Below are 14203 nucleotides of genomic sequence, written 5' to 3'. Positions count from 1 at the left end.
GAAATCGAGCACCGCACGATGGATCGTCGCTGTGACACCTTTTCTGAAGAGGAGCGCAAGTGGAGTTTCGGTAAGTTATTTCTTAATAAAGGCAGTGCGAATTTAAAGTTGAATTAGTCTTTGGTGGTTTTTTTGCAGGCAATGCAAAGATAAGGAAGCCTTGAGTCCAAGACCTAACAGCAAAACCCAAGATGTAAGCAAATCATGCCATGTATATTGCTCTGTAGAAGCAAGTATAGAAAGCCCCTTATGTTCATATTTTAACACTATAAAATAAAAAGTAGGGATGCACCAAATTCATGATTCGGTTCGGGATTCAGCCTTTTTCAGCAGGATTCAGATTCGGCCAAATACAAAACCTAATTTGCATATGCAAATTATGGGCGGGGAGGGAAATCGCTTACTTTTTGTCACAAAACAAGGAAGTAAAAAATGTTCTCCCCTTCCTACCCCTAATTTTCATATGCAAATTAGGATTTGGTTCGGTATTCGGCCAAATCTTTCGCAAAGGATTCAGGGGTTCGGCTGAATCCAAAATAGTGCATCCCTAATAAAAAGACAAACGTACATATGCTCTATGCTTCTTGTGTACAACTACAATAGTCTGTCATAAAAAGAAAATGCATAATAGTTTTAAATAAAATATTTTAACTTTTTCAGAGACTACAATATGTTCTGCAAATGACTGGTATGAGGGCTTACAATGGATTTTAGCAGTTGAAAGGTACCGTAGCTTTTGATGACTATCGGTATTACCTGAAAAAATACTGCTAAATTCTTTATTTCATCAGTATTTAGGACACCACTGGTCATAGGCAGACAGCTGAAATGTACCTATGCTACATGAATCCATTTAGAAACTTTCTACATGTCACCAGTGAGACTGTAAAAGTCTTTCAAGATAGATAGTAAACACAGGAACATTAGAATATGACATTATATCATAAACACAATTATCTGAAGTGCTAGTCTCAGTTGAACACTTGTGCCATAGAAACAATAGCTGCTTTTTTCTCATGTCTTCAAACAATGTTGAAGGAGTGTGTGGGAATCATAATGGTGCTGCTTTTGCATAGAAAGCTGCGTTAATCCACTTTTACCACACTGTAGATCTTTTTTATAAACCAGTAGCAAGCAAAAAATCCAATGGTTCCTAAAAAGAAGAAAGAAATGTTTAAAGACACTGCTGATAAAAATATGACTCAATACACATATTAAAACAGACAGATTGCTAATTTTCACGCAAATATAGATCTAAATGTTTACACTAGATATGTAAATTTAGCCTTACACAGGCCGATAATAACTGCTGACTCGGTCCCCAACAGCACCAGACTGACTCAACAGCTTGTGAGCAACACTGATGGGATATCCCAAACAATATCTAGGCAAAAATCGTCCATATATCAATTGGGCAGGTTTGAAAAGCCCACCGGATAAGGATCATATCAGCGCATTGATGATGTTCTTGTCTGAGGAGTCTCTGTAGGCCTCAAAGTATGATCAGCCCAATTTGGCCCTGCATGGGGTGGCCAAAATAGGCCCTGGCCACTTGCTTGGCAGCGTATGGTCAGCATATAATTGACTATGCAACCATAATCAACTTCTCATGCTGAAAAACATTTCCCTGCAATAGAATTTGTAGTACTAATCCATAACCAATAAATGACTCTTGCACTCATTGCTTCCTAGTTCTGCTCCTTCGCGCTTTGAAGACACCAAAAATAATCCAAAATACAGCAGGCAAGTTAGTTTCATTTGTACATTTTAACTTGATTTCAGGTTCTACCATCTGTATGAAAAACAGTGTAGTACTGAAACCCTTTTAGTTATTTTCATATGCAGGAAGGCTTAGGCTGCAGCCAAATGGCTAACTAGCTTTCTAAGCATGGAATCACTCAAGCAGAAGCTAGTATCAGGAGCAATAGGTAGTGTACCCACACAAGGGATGATCAGCAGAGACAATTCCCTTTTCATCACTGCTGATGACATGACAACTGTCTGCACTATTGATTTAAAGCCAAATGCTTAGGTTACACAAACCGATGAAATAGACTGGTACAAGGAAAAACATCACTTCCTCAGTAACTAGGGAGTGTTGTTCAGGAAGGATTACCCATGTTCACACATTAAGCTTAATGAGGATAATTAACTTTATATAAACGATGGATCTATAAATGTTAAATATAAGTAAATGTTAAATTGGTATTCATTTATTTGGCATAGGTTTTGAATGATTTAAATTCCTATTCTTCATCTGAAAATAATATCAGGTTGTCGGGGCTCAAAAACATGTAAAAATAAAGTGCTCTGATTTAAAATGCTTATTTAATTTCTTTCCTCTTCATTTTCTATTCTGCTTGGGTGCTTGGTTAATTAAGCCACGTAGAACCTACATAGCAGAAATTCCAAGCAAGAGAGGTACCTAGGTTTATTCAAGCTATGTTTCAGCATCCTTCACCTACCACATGCTTACTCTATCTTTCACCAGAGCAGTAAATTTAATGTCACACAAACTACAGCTTTGGTTTCTCTAAACTTGCATTTTTCCTGCAGCCAGAGAGAAGGTGATGGACTCCCCATGACAGGCCAATGCTCGATCTTTACTTTGCAGCCGGAGAGAAGCTGAGTCTGTGCCTTGCGTGACATTAATCACACTGATGCTCAAATTCTCAAAAATCTTTCCTGGTTCCTCTATCTGCAATCTATATATATATATATATATCTATATATATATATATATATCTATATATATATATATATATATATATATATATATATATATAGATCTATATATATATATATATATATATATATATATATATCTATATATATATATATATCTATATATCTATCTATATATATAGATATATATAGATAGATAGATATATATATATCTATATATACCCACATATATATATATATTATATATATATATATATATATATATATATATATATATATATATATATATATATATATATATATATATATATATATATATATATATATAAAAATCTGTTTCTTGACATTCTGACATTTTTCTGCTGCAAATTGTTCAAACAAAAGCACATGCAGTGATTTTAGGCATTTTTGTCAGTAAGATGATTACATAGCTTTGTAGATAGACAAGAAATGTGTCTGGAATTCAGTTTCAATTTATTCGAATGTAAATTGCTAGCAATCACAGGTGCATGTCCGGGGACAAGCCTTTCCTAGCCACAAGTCCCTGAAACACACATGTACCCATGATTGTGTGTCAAGTAGTGATGGGTGAATTTGTCCCGTTTCACTTTGCCCAAAAATTCGCAAACTTACTGCGAAATTCGCGAAGCGGTGAAAATGTAGCAAAGCGCATTGAAGTCATTGGGCGTCAAAGTTATTTTGACAACCGCAACAATTTTCATACGCGCGCCTATTTTGTACAAATGCATTAAAGTCAGTGGCGAGTATTCTGACGCGCTGCCAATTTTTTTTGACACAGCGAATTTCCACCGCAGTTTTGTGAATTTATTCACCCATTACTAGTGTCAAGGTATAAATTGGCATGGATTTCTTTAACAGGCAGAGTTCATATTGTATAGTTCTTACTTAAAAATATGTATGGGATTCTTTTTAATATATAAACATCATCAAAAAAGCAGGACAAAATGATAAACTGTCCCCAGTTCCTGCTGGCATTACAGCATAATAATGTGAAAACATGCTGTGGGATACCTTTTACATAACTGGCTTGGACTACTGAGCCACAAACAAACGTGTTGCAAAAGCAGAAATACAGGTATAAAGTGTTTGCAAAGAGCACATAAACAGTTCTTGGAATACTTGCTTTAATTGCCACCTACCTGTAAATAGGAAAAAAATTAAGAACATGATCAATGTGTACCCAAAGTACAAAATAGTGCTGGCAATTCCTGTGATTTGCAGTTTGGAGAAAAAATAATGAACTGCATATATAAAAAGATAAACTGCAGTAAAGCCACTTGTTAAAAATGATCTCCACCACCAATGGTAATCCTGCAATAGAAAGTGTAGTCAGTAGGGTCAAAAATAAATACGCAGGTTTACCTATAGCTCTTTTATAACTCCATTTACACATAATGTAAGTACCTCTGCACACAGATGAAAATAACACAGCAAGATGGTAGCCTCTGAGCAAGTAATCAGGAGTATTATGAATACCAGAAACAGAAAGCCAAACATATAGTACATTTGATGAGACCTATAAAACAAAAAATGACACATTAGTACTAACTGTGAAATAAGACAAGGTGGCAATTTGTAAAGGAATAAGCACTGTCCTATAAAGAGAAACAAAAAACATCCTACGCTAAGCACAGCTTGTATGCCATAAGCACATAATACACTTGAAAGTTAAGGGGCAGATTTATCAATGTGGCATTCGAATTTCGAGCTATTTTTTGTGTACTTCAACTAGGGAATAGTCCAAATTCGATTCATAATCTGAAAAAAATTCGAAAATTCAAATATCGAAATTTATCATGTACTGTCTCTTTAAAACTTCGACCATTAGCTATCTAAAACCTGCCGAATTGCTGTTTTAGCCTATGGGGGACCTCCTAGAACCTATATGAGTCAATGGACTTTTTTTTTGAAAAACTTTGAATTGAATTTGATCGAATTTGATCACGAACGATGTAATACAGCCTATTCACCCTATTCACTTATTCAAAAACGTCGATTTTTTTAATGAATTTCGGTTGGTTTTTTTTTTATTCGAATTTCGAAGTTATGGGAGTTCAAAAAAACTCGCATTACTTCGAAATTCGACCCTTGATAAATCTGCCTCTTAGGGGCATATTTATCAAGGGTCGGATTTCGAATTGAAAAACACTTCGAAATCCAAATTCAAAAAGACCAACCGAAATTAAGTCAAAGTTTTTTTTTGTCAGATAGGTCTGTTTTCGATCGAATAAGTCCGTATTCGGCCAAACTCGAATCGTAAGAATCAAAGGAATAGCGCATTCGATGGAATATGATTCAAAGTTTTTCCCAAAGTCCACTAATTGACTCCAAATAGGTTCTAGGAGGTCCCCCATACTGGCTAAAACAACAATTCGGCAGGTTTTAGATGGCGAATGGTCGAAGTCGAATTCTTAAAGAGACAGTACCTTATAAATTTTGATATTCTAATTTTTTCAAATTTGAATCGAATTTGGACTATTCCCTAGTCGAAGTACACAAAAAACAGCTTGAAAATCGAAATTTTTTTCATTTGAAAATTCACCTCGACCTTTGATAAATCTGCCCCTTAGTGTAGACTACAGTTGGTAGCATGGGAGGTAAAGTTTAATGCATTGTTAATATCACTGCAATGCAGGAGGAATATGAATGGACATTGACAGCTCTTACATGTGACTGCAGAGAGGTGCAAAAAAGAACACTACACGTGTGACCACAGTTGCATAAGGTTATATTTTAGGGTGAAGCTAAACAGAGGCAAGCCCAGGCAGTAACGTAACTAGAGGGGTGCGGGACGTGCAGCCGGCCCCCCCGCCCTCTTCGTACCTGATTTTCCCCCCAGAATCAGCATTGCACGAGCTGCCGGGGAGCCCTGAGGGGATGCGGGCCCTGGTCCAATTGCACCCCCTGCTCTCCCGGTAGTTCTGCCACTGAGCCCCAGGAATCCATATTAGCTGGATAACAATCTTTGTTGAGTATCAACCATACAACTGCATAATTTTGGAGCAGCTGTGTGCTCTGAAGTCAATGGATATTTAATATTTATAATAAATCCTGATGGGTTAGTTGGAAAAGCCATATCTTGCCAACTAACCCATCCCTACAAAGGAGAAAAAGCCTCTATAACATGAGTGAGCCACACCAGGATAAACTAGATGGGATGCCCCAAAATACACAGCCTAGATGTAACAATAGTTTACCTTTGATACCAGTGTAACCTCCTAGAAGATTCCTGATAGGGATGTAGCGAACGTCGGAAAAAAAGTTCGCGAACATATTCGCGAACTTGCGCAAAAATGCGAGCGGTTCGCGAACGGTTCGCGAACCCCATAGACTTCAATGGGAAGGCGAACTTTAACATCTAGAAAAGACATTTCTGGCCAGAAAAATGATTTTAAAGTTGTTTAAAGGGTGCAACGACCTGGACAGTGGCATGCCAGAGGGGGATCAAGGGCAAAAATGTATCTGAAAAATCTGCCTGTGTGTGCTTGGAAGAGATAGTGTAGGGGGAGAGCTGTTAGTGATTTCAGGGACAGATGATAGTAAGCTTGCTGGCTAGTAATCTGCTTGATACTGCTCTGTATTGGAGGGACAGAAGTCTGCAGGGATTTGAGGGACATTTTAGCTTAGGTAGCTTTGCTGGCTAGTAATCTACTGTTCTCTTTAAACAACTGCCATACGTTGACCTTGTAGGCATTGTTTGCCCAGTTTTTTTGGACGCAGCCACTGAAGCACAGTTGCCAGAAAAAATATGCCATATAAATGCTGAAAATAGTAATTTTTCGCCATACGTTGACCTTGTAGACATTGTTTGCCCAGTTTTTTTGGACGCAGCCACTGAAGCACAGTTGCCAGAAAAATTATGCCATATAAATGCTGAAAATATAAATTTTTTTGGTTGCAGCCACTGAAGCACAGAGGCCAGAAAAATTATGCCATATAAATGCAGAAAATATGCATTTTTTTGGTCGCAGCCACTGAAGCACAGTTGCCAGAAAAATTATGCCATATAAATGCTGAAAATATAAATTTTTTTGGTTGCAGCCACTGAAGCACAGAGGCCAGAAAAATTATGCCATATAAATGCAGAAAATATGCATTTTTTTGGTCGCAGCCACTGAAGCACAGTTGCCAGAAAAAATATGCCATATAAATGCTGAAAATAGTCATTTTTTGCCATATACGTTGAGTCAACGTATGGCAAAAAATTACTATTTTCAGCATTTATATGGCATATTTTTTCTGGCCTCTGTGCTTCAGTGGCTGCGGCCAAAAAAACTGGGCAAACAATGCCTACAAGGTCAACGTCGTTGACCTTGTAGGCATTGTTTGCCCAGTTTTTTTGGCCGCAGCCACTGAAGCACAGAGGCCAGAAAAAATATGCCATATAAATGCTGAAAATAGTAATTTTTTTGGTCGCAGCCACTGAAGCACAGTTGCCAGAAAAATTATGCCATATAAATGCTGAAAATATAAATTTTTTTGGTTGCAGCCACTGAAGCACAGAGGCCAGAAAAATTATGCCATATAAATGCTGAAAATATAAATTTTTTTGGTTGCAGCCACTGAAGCACAGAGGCCAGAAAAATTATGCCATATAAATGCAGAAAATATGCATTTTTTTGGTCGCAGCCACTGAAGCACAGTTGCCAGAAAAATTATGCCATATAAATGCAGAAAATATGCATTTTTTTGGATGCAGCCACTGAAGCACAGTTGCCAGAAAAAATATGCCATATAAATGCTGAAAATAGTCATTTTTTGCCATACGTTGACCTTGTAGACATTGTTTGCCCAGTTTTTTTTGGTTGCAGCCACTGAAGCACAGAGGCCAGAAAAAATTAAACCAGTAGGGTTTGCACCCTAGTTTGTAACGGTGGCGGAGGGAGGAGGAGGACGCTAAAGGACAGCTGTGTGTGGAGTCATGAGGCTTGAAGAGAAGGACAGCTGCATAGAAGTCAGAACAAGTCTTCCGGCGTGCAGTAACCCTCCGAGATCCACCCCTCATTCATTTTAATAAAGGTCAGGTAATCGACACTTTTGTGACCTAGGCGAGTTCTCTTCTCAGTTACAATCCCTCCTGCTGCACTGAAGGTCCTTTCTGAGAGCACACTTGAGGCTGGGCAAGACAAGAGGTTCATGGCAAATTGTGACAGCTCTGGCCACAGATCAAGCCTGCGCACCCAGTAGTCCAGGGGTTCATCGCTCCTCAGAGTGTCGATATCTGCAGTTAATGCCAGGTAGTCCGCTACCTGCCGGTCGAGGCGTTCTTTGAGGGTGGATCCAGAAGGGTTGTGGCGCTGCCTTGGACAGAAAAACATTTGCATGTCTGACGTTACAGACTGGCCAAAGGGCTTTGTCCTTGCAGGTGTGCTCGTGGCAGGATTACTGGCACCTCTGCCCCTGGAATGTTGATGAGTTCCTGAAGTGACATCACCCTTAAAAGCATTGTACAACATGTTTTGCAGGCTGGTTTGTAAATGCCGCATCTTTTCGAACTTGTGGTATGTTGGTAACATTTCTGACACTTTATGCTTGTACCGAGGGTCTAGTAGCGTTGCGACCCAGTACAGGTCCTTCTCCTTAAGCCTCTTGATACGGGGGTCCTTCAACAGGCATGACAGCATGAAAGACCCCATTCTCACAAGGTTGGATGCAGAGCTATCCATCTCCGCTTCCTCATTATCAAGGACTGCATCATCCACGGTCTCCTCCCCCCAGCCACGTACAAGACCAGGGGTCCCCAAAAGGTCACCACTAGCCCCCTGGGAAGCCTGCTCCTGTTGGTCCTCCTCCTCCTCCTCCACAAAGCCACCTTCCTCCTCTGACTCCACTTCTGGCACCTCTCCCTGCGTTGCAGCAGGTGCCTGGGTTCGTTCTGGTGATTCCGACCAGAAATCGTGCGCTTCCAGCTCCTCGTCACGCTGGTCTACAGCCTCATCTGTCACTCGTCGCACGGCACGCTCCAGGAAGAAAGCGAAGGGTATTAGGTCGCTGATGGTGCCTTCGGTGCGACTGACCATATTTGTCACCTCTTCAAAAGGTCGCATGAGCCTGCAGGCATCGCGCATAAGCACCCAGTAATGGGGGAAAAAATCCCCAGCTGTGCAGATCCAGTCCTACCACCCAGTTCAAAAAGGTACTCGTTGACGGCCCTTTGTTGTTGCAGCAGACGTTCCAACATAAGGAGCGTTGAATTCCAGCGAGTCTGGCTGTCAGAAATCAAACGCCTGACTGGCATGTTGTAGCGCTGCTGAATGTCAGCAAGGCGTGCCATGGCTGTGTAGGAACGTCTGAAATGGGCCGACACCTTTCTGGACTGGGTGAGAACGTCCTGGAATCCTGGGTACTTGGAGACAAAACGTTGGACTATTAAATTTAACACATGTGCCATGCAGGGCACATGTGTTAAATTGCCTAGTCTCAACGCTGCCAACAGATTGCTTCCATTGTCACACACCACTTTTCCGATCTGCAGTTGGTGTGGGGTCAGCCACCGATCGGCCTGTGACTGCAGAGATGACAGGAGTACAGATCCGGTATGGTTTTTGCTTTCCAGGCACGTCATCCCCAAGACAGCGTGACAACGGCGTACCTGGCACGTCGAATAGCCTAGGGGGAGCTGGGGGTGCACAGGTGTGGAGGAGGAGAAGGAGGACCCAGCAGCAGAGTAAGAAGAAGAAGAAGACGAGGTAGAGAGCGATGGAGGAGTAGAGGTGGTGGCAGAACCGCGTGCAATCCGTGGTGGTGACACCAACTCCACTGTTGTTGTTGAGCTACCCATTCCCTGCTTCCCAGCCATTACCAAGTTCACCCAGTGGGCAGTGTAGGTGACATACCTGCCCTGACCATGCTTGGAGGACCATGCGTCAGTAGTCATATGGACCTTTGGCCCAACACTAAGTGACAGAGATGCGGTAACTTGGCTCTGCACATGTTGGTACAGGTGTGGTATTCCCTTTTTAGAAAAAAAATTGCGGCTGGGTACCTTCCACTGCGGTGTCCCAATTGCTACAAATTTGCGGAAGGCCTCAGAGTCCACCAGCTGGTATGGTAAAAGCTGGCGGGCTAAGAGTGCAGACAAGCCAGCTGTCAGACGCCGGGCAAGGGGGTGACAGTCAGACATTGGCTTCTTACGCTCAAACATGGCCTTCACAGAAACTTGGCTGGTGGCAGATGACTGGGAATGGGAACAGGTGGTCAAGGTGGAAGGCGGAGTGGAGGGTGGTTCAGACGGGTCAAGGAGAGCAGAGGTAGAGCAGTAAGATGCTGGACCAGAAGGAGTGTGGCTTTTAGTTTGCCTGTTGCCTTTGAGGTGTTGCTCCCAAAGTGCTTTGTGCTTGCCGCTCATGTGCCTTCGCATAGAAGTTGTACCTATGTGGCTGTTGGGCTTACCAAGGCTCAGTTTCTGACTGCACTCATTGCAAATTACAATGCTTTTGTCAGAGGCACACACATTAAAAAAATCCCACACTGCTGACTTTTTGGAAGTGTGCGATCTGGCAGTAACAGTAGAAGTTGGCGGAGTTGGCGGCAATGGCGGCAATGGCGGGTGCGTTGGCCGGCTGAACACAGGTGCCGATACATGTTGTTGCCCTACTGATCCCTGCGGGCTGTCCTCCCTGCTTCTTCTAAGTCTTATTCTCCTACTGCCTCTCTGACTCTCCGTCTCTCCATCTGAACTACCCTCCTCTTGCTCTCTTCTACTAGGCACCCACAAAACATCAATCTCCTCATCATCATTCTCCTCAGATGCATCAATTTCTTCTGACACATCACAGAAGGAAGCAGCAGCGGGGACCTCCTCCTCATCACTCATTATGTCCATCTCTATCGTGTTCTCTGCCAGAATTAAATCTGGTGTAAGGTCCTCATCTCCTTCATCTTCTTCTGGCAATAATGGTTGCGCATTACTCAGTTCAAGAAACTCATGGGAAAATAACTCCTCTGACCCCAGTGAAGAAGGGGCACCGGTGGTGGAGGATGAGGAGGATGTTGTGGTAAAGTTAGAAACGGTAGAGGATGGGGTGTGCTGTGTAAGCCAGTCAACTACCTCTTCAGCATTTTGGGAGTTCAGGGTCATTGGCTTTTTAAAACTGGGCAATTTGCTAGGGCCACAGGATTGCATAGCAGCACGGCCCCTAGCACGGCCTCTGCGTGGCGGCCTGCCTTTGCCTGGCATTATTTTTAAAAAAACAACAACAACAACAAAAACTCAGTTGGTTTTTCTGGAAACGATAATACACACAGCTAGATGGCGGGTTGAAGAAAACAGTGTGCAAATAATGCCTACAAGGTCAACGTATACACTACTACAGCGGTGGATACGGATTACGTAAAATATATGAATGCTGCTTGAAAAAAAGTAACTCAAGTGGTTTTTCTAGAGACGGTAATATTATGGATATTTAGACAGAATGTGAACAATGTCACACAGCTAGATGGCGGGTTGAAGAAAACAGTGTGCAAATAATGCCTACAAGGTCAACGTATACACTACTACAGCGGTGGATACGGATTACGTAAAATATATGAATGCTGCTTGAAAAAAGTAACTCAAGTGGTTTTTCTAGAGACGGTAATATTATGGATATTTAGACAGAATGTGAACAAGGTCACACAGCTAGATGGCGGGTTGAAGAAAACAGTGTGCAAATAATGCCTACAAGGTCAACGTATACACTACTACAGCGGTGGATACGGATTACGTAAAATATATGAATGCTGCTTGAAAAAAAGTAACTCAAGTGGTTTTTCTAGAGACGATAATATTATGGATATTTAGACAGAATGTGAACAAGGTCACACAGCTAGATGGCGGGTTGAAGAAAACAGTGTGCAAATAATGCCTACAAGGTCAACGTATACACTACTACAGCGGTGGATACGGATTACGTAAAATATATGAATGCTGCTTGAAAAAAAGTAACTCAAGTGGTTTTTCTAGAGACGGTAATATTATGGATATTTAGACAGAATGTGAACAATGTCACACAGCTAGATGGCGGGTTGAAGAAAACAGTGTGCAAATAATGCCTACAAGGTCAACGTATACACTACTACAGCGGTGGATACGGATTACGTAAAATATATTATGGCTGCTTGAAAAAAGTCACTCCGGTGTTTTTTCTGGAGACGGTAATATTATGGATATTTAGACAGAATGTGAACAAGGTCACACAGCTAGATGGCGGGTTGAAGAAACAGTGTGCAAATAATGCCTACAAGGTCAACGTATACACTACTACAGCGGTGGATACGGATTACGTAAAATATATTATGGCTGCTTGAAAAAAGTCACTCCGGTGTTTTTTCTGGAGACGGTAATATTATGGATATTTAGACAGAATGTGAACAAGGTCACACAGCTAGATGGCGGGTTGAAGAAAACAGTGTGCAAATAATGCCTACAAGGTCAACGTATACACTACTACAGCGGTGGATACGGATTACGTAAAATATATTATGGCTGCTTGAAAAAAGTCACTCCGGTGTTTTTTCTGGAGACGGTAATATTATGGATATTTAGACAGAATGTGAACAAGGTCACACAGCTAGATGGCGGGTTGAAGAAAACAGTGTGCAAATAATGCCTACAAGGTCAACGTATACACTACTACAGCGGTGGATACGGATTACGTAAAATATATTATGGCTGCTTGAAAAAAGTCACTCCGGTGTTTTTTCTGGAGACGGTAATATTATGGATATTTAGACAGAATGTGAACAAGGTCACACAGCTAGATGGCGGGTTGAAGAAAACAGTGTGCAAATAATGCCTACAAGGTCAACGTATACACTACTACAGCGGTGGATACGGATTACGTAAAATATATTATGGCTGCTTGAAAAAAGTCACTCCGGTGTTTTTTCTGGAGACGGTAATATTATGGATATTTAGACAGAATGTGAACAAGGTCACACAGCTAGATGGCGGGTTGAAGAAAACAGTGTGCAAATAATGCCTACAGGGCAAATAATGCCTAAAAGGTCAACTTATACACTACTACAGCGGTAGTAAAATAAAAAAAAGTAAAATAAAAAAAAATGAATATTAAAAAAAAAAATTAAAGTTGGTGCTGCTGAACTACTAGGAGCAGCAGATTAGCACACCAGTCCCACTCCCCAACACTGCTAGACTAATAGCACTGGGCTCTTATAGTAGTAGTAGTAGTAGTAGTAAAACAACAAAAAAATAAATAAAAGCAGTCCTTACAAGGACTACTGTTATTGCAGCAGTCAGCAGATGAGATCAGAAGCAGGACAGCTGCCCACTGCAGCTACATACAGAGCACTGCAGTAGAAGGTAGATTACTAGCCAGCAAAGCTACCTAAGCTTAAATGTCCCTCAAACCCCTGCAGACTTCTGTCCCTCCAATAACAGAGCAGTATCAAAACGATTACTAGCCAGCAAACTTTCAACTGTCCCTGAAATCACTAACAGGCAGCAGCTCTCTCCCTACACTATCTCTTCAGCACACACAGGCAGAGTGAAAAAACGCTGCAGGGCTTCGGTTTTTATAGGGAAGGGGAGTGGTCCAGGGGAGAGCTTCCTGATTGGCTGCCATGTACCTGCTGGTCTGGGGTGAGAGGGCAAAAAAAAGCGCCAACAATGGCGAACCCAAAATGGCGAACGTCGCGCGACGTTCGCGAACTTCCGGCGAGCGCGAACACCCGATGTTCGCGCGAACAAGTTCGCCGGCGAACAGTTCGCGACATCTCTAATTCCTGATAATGTATTTTGTAAATGAGTCTGCTTTTATAATGTTGCTAACATTGAAGTCCAATGAAAATTTTTAAACTTTGTGCAGGGCAGAATGGTTTGTGCAGTGAATATATTTGCCCAGCCCATATATTTATAAAGCTGGATAAGAGTGGTCTATTTAACGTGCAAACAGAATGTGTAATTTTTTTCTTCAAACTGCGAATGTCCATAATAGCTTTTTAAATATGGCAAAAAAAAAAATCACAAATTGCACATATTTATGTGCACATTCTGCGTTTCACCACGGGGGTTCTTTACTAAACTCCAAATGCAAAAATCCCCCAAAAAATTCTGGAATTTATTAAACCCAGAGGATGGAAAAGTCCAAATCAGAAAATCCGGCATCTCAGACCTGTCAAGGGTGCATATAAGTCAATGGGAGAAGTCCCAATGATTTTTTGATTTGCGCTGGGTTTCATGCAATACCCCAAAGTTTTTGGAGTTTTTCGGCAAAAATCTGAGTTTTCAGATGAAAAATCAAAAAAAAAGTAAAAATCAGATTTTTTTCTCGCAAAAGTTAATTTTCTGGAAAATGTAATAATAAATAAGTGTAAAAAACCCGAGCGAATTTGAACAGAGTTTGTAGCAGAAAATATTGAGATAAATTCGGACTTTGATAAATAACCCTCCAAATGGCGGAGAAAATATTTGTAAAACAGTTTCACAAAATGCGAATTTAAATTACTGTTAACACTTTTTTTATGCACAACAACTTTGTATTGGAATTCATGGTAT

The 14203-nt window shown here is 41.1% G+C and overlaps 1 protein-coding gene across 1 annotated transcript in view; it reads right to left on the bottom strand.

Annotated features, from left to right (window-relative positions):
- Positions 1-632: 632 nt before the first annotated feature.
- LOC108700184 (transmembrane 9 superfamily member 2) overlaps positions 633-14203 on the bottom strand; it is a 39040-nt gene continuing 25469 nt past the window's right edge. Inside the window, exons 15-17 of the mRNA XM_018233135.2 lie at positions 4111-4222; positions 3846-4017; positions 633-1153 (exon numbers count right to left, since the gene is read on the bottom strand). Of these exons, the coding sequence (XP_018088624.1) occupies positions 1086-1153; positions 3846-4017; positions 4111-4222 (352 nt within the window). The 3' untranslated portion in view covers positions 633-1085. The remainder of the gene's footprint in view (positions 1154-3845; positions 4018-4110; positions 4223-14203) is intronic.

The sequence above is a fragment of the Xenopus laevis genome, chromosome 8S (genome assembly GCF_017654675.1).
Source record: "Xenopus laevis strain J_2021 chromosome 8S, Xenopus_laevis_v10.1, whole genome shotgun sequence".
Lineage (NCBI taxonomy): Eukaryota > Metazoa > Chordata > Amphibia > Anura > Pipidae > Xenopus > Xenopus laevis.
The sequence above is the reverse complement of the archived record's forward strand: the minus strand, read 5'-3'. Positions and strand labels throughout refer to the sequence as shown.